At 31.6% G+C, this 6,041-nt stretch overlaps 1 protein-coding gene across 1 annotated transcript in view; it reads right to left on the bottom strand.

The window, feature by feature from the left end:
- The window catches only part of LOC117176486, a 3,998-nt gene extending 1,757 nt beyond the window's left edge, over window positions 1-2,241 (bottom strand). Inside the window, exons 1-3 of the mRNA XM_033366739.1 lie at window positions 2,126-2,241; window positions 1,380-1,471; window positions 1-203 (exon numbers count right to left, since the gene is read on the bottom strand). Of these exons, the coding sequence (XP_033222630.1) occupies window positions 1-203; window positions 1,380-1,471; window positions 2,126-2,149 (319 nt within the window). The 5' untranslated portion in view covers window positions 2,150-2,241. The remainder of the gene's footprint in view (window positions 204-1,379; window positions 1,472-2,125) is intronic.
- Window positions 2,242-6,041: the final 3,800 nt, after the last annotated feature.

Genomic DNA, 6,041 nt, shown 5'->3' with positions numbered 1-6,041 from the left:
CCCCGTGGCCACTCAGGTCACCACCTCCACCGTAGCCACCTCCTCCGTGACCTCCGATGTCTCCTCCCCCTCCATATCCACCTCCGTGGCCACCTAGGTCACCACCACCTCCATATCCGCCACCCCCGTGTCCACTTGGTCCACCAGATTGTCCTACGAATCCACTGGGTTCTGTCCACCTCTTTTGTGCCACTGTACCATATCTGGAAATCAACTTATTGTTAGGGAAGTCGCTTTCAAAGTTTAGCCAAGTTACGTTCAAAATTAACGCGTTGTTAACATTAATTGCTGGTAAATGCTATAGTGGGTGATCTAATTTGCTGGGCATGTATCTGAATACAGAAATGCCTACTTTTTTACTCGTTTAACAATATTTTAAGAGATGATTAAGTTAAGCTTTTTCATTTTTGTGTTTAATGGTAATCAAACCAAGAATCAAATAAATGCAGATTGAATCAATTTAATCTTTGGTACTGAATTTTATATAAAAGGTGGAAATCAGAGTGATTGAACCAACTATACATAACTTCAGAGTTAATCTTTTCTATCCTTCTTAGACTTATTTTTAATTTCAGTGTTGACATTTTCTGTCAAAACAGTAATAAAATTTTCAGACTCGAGTTTTCCAATAGATGCGCGAACGATAATAATGGTGTGATAATAATTACTGAAGCGACTTCTGACTTCTGAACGCTTTTGACATAAATTTTATATGACTGGATTTGAATATAGAAATGTTAATACCAATATGATTTCGCAGTAAAAAAAAGTGTTCAAAATGATACCGAAATCAATATCATTTTGATATGCAACAAAAATGATACCGAATTCAAGAGCATTTTGATCGGCCGAAGAGAATGATCGACTTTTGAGATCATAATGATCTGATTCGGGATCATGTATGAAGTCAAGCCAAGATGGCTGACGTTCTTACAATACTTTAGCTCATATTCAAGCTTTTTATGATTTCTGATCGTGCAGTGTACTTGAAAAGTTGAAAAAAGAACGAAATCTGATATTAGAAAATATCACCTGTTAAGTATAGTTGTCACTTGCATGCGGTTAGATACAATTTTTAGGTTATGTCGTTTTGACACCGGCACCGATAATTGGCGGCCATTTTGTTTAGTCTGACAAATGAACCAAAAAATGAGATCAAATTGATCCGAATGAAAAATCATTATGATCTCGAGAGTCAAATGATCACTGGAGCAAAATGCTCTGCATCAAAATTTAGCCTTTTTTTACTGTGTTGAAAAGAGTAAAAGAGTAATTAGTATTGATCATTCAACTGAAGGTCTAAATTGCACAGTAATATTACTTGAATGAAAGAGACTGATGAAAAATAATGAAAACTTATGAAAATTTGTGAAACTTACGGAATTTGTTGCTGTGACTGTGGCTGCAGCTGTGTTTGATCCAAAGCCTTGCTTGCCACAAGGACGGCCTGCAGTAGCACCACTAGTGCAGCCTGTGAACAGTTTTGAATGTAAAATAAGTAATAAAATATCATTAGGAGGCTAGTGATTGTAAAGGGGTCACGCATCACTTCAAGTTTGAGGTCTCTTTAAATTTTGCACTGGTAAACTTTTTGCCATGTTTATCGTTCATGCAATCATCGTCGTTCTTCTCTCACAGTAAATCATTTCTTATTCCATGAAACACGTGATTTTTGTAGCACACCATCAAACATCATATTTATACAATATTAATATCAAGATTTCAAAATTTAGTTATATGAGATTTGTCTAAATAATCAGGCATTTGAAGAACAAATTCCCAATAAAAAATATTATCAAATGAAAATTATAACTGGAGATTAAACTGGATATAAAATGTATCTAGTCCAGTACTTAAATTTCTATATGTAGCTCTTCAATATTCTTATTACTGATTTTATATTTGCACTTCTCTATTTTCTTTTTATAATCTATACGCGATTTCCTGATATTTAACTTTTTAAATGATTTTTTTTTATTTTCATCTGATGTCACGTGATAATCGGTGGACGAACAACAAAAAATCGAAAGCACTTTAGGTTTGAATGAGATAATAATGGAGAATTGTTGGATTCTCACGCACGGTAGTTTATATCTTAGTTTTAAAGTAAAGTTTGAAAACTGACCGCGCATCTCGGGCGAAATCTCATATTGTCGAGTGCCGCCCGCTCGGGCCCGCGTACTCAAGTTCCCTAGGCGCAGGAAAACGTTGCCTACTTCGTCCAATCAGTGGAACGCCGTTGTTATATAGGCGCGTATCCTCCCGTGTGGCGAACGTCCGGATGCACGAAATGCGGCAGGTGGTGGAAGCTGCAGACCGCCGGTGGTGGAAGTAGTGGAAGCGGTGGAAGCACCTTCCCAGGAGAGTTCAGGACACATACATGATGCACATGCTCTTTACGCACTTTAATTACACGCACATGCGTAATACCGTGCGCAATTTCTTTTAGAATCTTTAAAAGTTTACTGGAACTGTTGATGAAGAATTCTTCTCTAGATAATGTTTAAAGTAAAAAAGTAAAAAGTACCCTCAGATAATTACTTAAAATTCATTTCTTTCAGTAGCGTTACTAATTTCCGTGAGATTTCTGTGAAAGGGTTTAGTGTAAATTGGAAGCGGCAATTATGAAGATTGGAGGTAACATTCTACTTATTTTTTCGAAAAAAATATTACCTAGATTTTCGTTTCAATAGGCTTTTTATCAATTTATTGAATAGAGCAAGAATTTCCTAATTAATGAATGTCTAAAATTATCATAATATTTAACTTATAAATGGATATAGACAGAACCTAATAATTAAATCTTCGAAACTAATGATTTCGAATTTATTTAAAAATCGAAACGTTTACGTTTCGGAAACACAGCGGGTTTCTCTCCTCAGATCTAAAATCAATTTAAAAAAAGGAGAATTCCGTGTGAATTTCTAAATGTGTGAATTCCATGGTCTATAAAAAGATTTGAATTAAGAAATCAGGTGGTGAAATTATTGTTCAAACTATTATTATTATTAAAATAAATTCACAAGGTTTCTAAGATGGAGAAGGGGCATACCGTACCGTCTTCACTAAATCACACGGAATCTTCCTTTTTTAAATATTGTTTTAAATCTGATGAAGAAAATCAGCTGTGTTTCCAAAACAGAATCGTTTCGATTGTTAAATAAACTCCAAATAATTAGTCTGACAGATACCATAATTATTAGGTTCTGTCAATTATAAATTAAAATTTTCCCAGGTGTAAAAAAACTTGTTTTTTTCTTAATAAATCATAATATTTATTTGATGTCGAATTTTTATTGGTTGGTTAAATCTCAGTTTATTGATCCGTTATCAAAAGTACGAGAGTAAACGCCAATTTTTGTCATCTGATATCAATTAAGGTGCGTGTCGTGTCAAAAAGCAGGACTCCGTAAAAAAGTTTTCTATGATTTTAAGAATGAAATGATATTATCAGTTATGTCCTATGAGAGAAAAAATATTCTTTTTGATGAAAAAAGTTAAAAACTGACAGAAAATAATTACTTTAACAATATTTTTTGTAATTAAATTTTTCTTACAGTCGGTTCTAACTATTTTAAAATCCTATTTTTGGAGGGAACCATTCCGTACAACTCTATTGCTTCTAATATTTTAAAAATTCGTAAATAATCTTAAAGTGTAGTTAGTTGCTTAAAAATGTTTTCCTTAAAAAAGCTTGTTTTAACCACCTTAGTCACAGACAAATTTGCTTTTAAAATTGGAAACAGTAGAGTGTGAGAGAATGTTTTTCCCACAAAATAAACCATTATTTATTAAAATTCAAAGATTTTTCTAAGTAATTGGTATGGAACGATTGTGAAAACAATTGAACTTGCAAAGAACATTTTCAAAATAAAAGTTTTTTTGTTAATTATACAATTTTTTCAATAAAAAAATTCTTTATTTGAAATTATATCATTAGTAATATATTTTTTTTAATCACAGAAAAACTTTTTTTCACGCATCTGATAATTTGGAATCATAAATACCTTAAGAAAAAACATTAATACAAATTGATACACATTTGCTCTCTAAATACCAATTGCACTACAATTTCACTGAGAATCAATGACGCGATTCAAGATTTCAATCATTGAAATCTTGAATTCTGGCTATGTTTATTAGTGCAAATCTACTAATTTTGAGAAAATTGACTTAAATTTCACTTATTTGTCATTTTCAGTGCTTTAATTATCTATTGTTTACTATTTAAATCAGTAAAAAAATTAATTTAAAGTAATTCAATACATAGAGGATACATAGAGCATTTTAGATAATGATAAAAAATTGTTTTTACTTAAATACAGTTGTAAAAGAAGGAAGGTGAACTTTGATTGAAATAATACAATTTTGGTGTATAAATGAAAAAATAATTTTATGAAAGAACCAACCAAATGTGCTTGATTCTTTAAATTCTTTCTATTTAAGCAGACCTTTATAAACAGACGAACAATGAAAAATAATAGTCACATATTAATGAAATGATTAATGTAAAAACATTGATCTTTTTTAAGACAAACCAATAATATTTGTCAATAAATTCACTGTATTTTGCCTGAAAAATTTGTAAATCGTTATTTTTTTTAAATCAATGAATTTTGAATCTTTTTGCTCTTCTATTGAAAAGGTACAAAAAAAATTATATTTAAATTTAACTTCCCTGTTGAAGAAAACTAATATAAAAATAATGATGGTTTATTTGTGATTATAATTAGAAATATATATAAATATAGGCTTATCTTTACGAAATTATTTTTAACACAAGAAAAAATTAAACGATTAAATAACAATTATAATACCCCACTATTTTTTTTTAATTTCCAGGTGGACAATTATATTCAAATGATTAACAAATCATCAAAGATTCAGGAATAACACGGTGTTTAAAAAAATGAAATAAATTTCAAAACAGAAATTTCGAGTGTTAACTTCGTTTGCATAACGAAGTTAACACCCTCCGACATATTTATCTTGTTCAAAGTAACAGCTCATAATTTCCGTCTTTCTTCCCATGTGAGTCTTTTTCCTTTGTAGATCGGGCCATCGCTCGGAGAAAGTGAACGAGAACGAGACGACTAACTGACGCAGTCAGCAGTTTACTATATTTTATCATTCGAGCATTTGCTTGGCGATCAGCGAGGCAGAGACAGAGACCTACCTACCTGCTCGAAGTTCACGCGCAAGGTTACGTAGCAAGGTTACTCCCGTTCCAGATTCTCCATAGAAAGAGAAAGGGCAGGAAATACGCAGAATGCACCAACTTTCGTCAAAAACGAAAAAGATACGTGGATCAAATTCCAATAATGTTCATGCACTTTTCAGCAGCCTTTCTTTCCGAAACAGGTTTAAATTAACCACCTTGTTTGATACTCTGAAATTTTAAATACATAAAAAGTCTCTTAAAGTCGCTCGTTGCTTTGCGGAAATCAACCGTAAACGATGATTGTTCCATCATAGCGAGAAAGTTTGATCGAAATAAACCAAAATTTCCACTGTCTACAAATCTACACACAGAGAATAAAATGCTATTAAATTAATTCAAAATTTTATAGAGTATATTATAGATTTCGTAGCATTACTATTTAACGGAAATTAATTAAATAATGCCTTAAAGGATATTTATTTAAATTAATAAAAAATGTGCTTTTATAAGACATAATTGATAGAAGTTAAGCATTTTATCACATTTAAAGTGATTAGAATGCTGACAGTTGCAATACTTTTAAGGTAGACAAAAATACATTGTCTTATTTTTTTATATTAATCTATTTCCATTTTTAATTTCTTTCTGTGGTTACATAAATTATTTATTCTTTTCGCTGTGAAGGTCATAAAAACTCTATTGACACAAAAGTGAAACGAGTCGCCGCGAAGAGCCCATTAGTCATTGGAAGTTGGCGATGTAGAACAGCGGATTCTAAAGACCATCAATCATCGCGTAACTTACGATGTGATTCATGAATGATTTTCATGAAAACTTAAAGCTAAAATTTAAGTTTTACCTCAAATTTAATAATCTTTTT

This window comes from Belonocnema kinseyi, chromosome 7 (genome assembly GCF_010883055.1).
Source record: "Belonocnema kinseyi isolate 2016_QV_RU_SX_M_011 chromosome 7, B_treatae_v1, whole genome shotgun sequence".
Lineage (NCBI taxonomy): Eukaryota > Metazoa > Arthropoda > Insecta > Hymenoptera > Cynipidae > Belonocnema > Belonocnema kinseyi.
The sequence above is the reverse complement of the archived record's forward strand: the minus strand, read 5'-3'. Positions and strand labels throughout refer to the sequence as shown.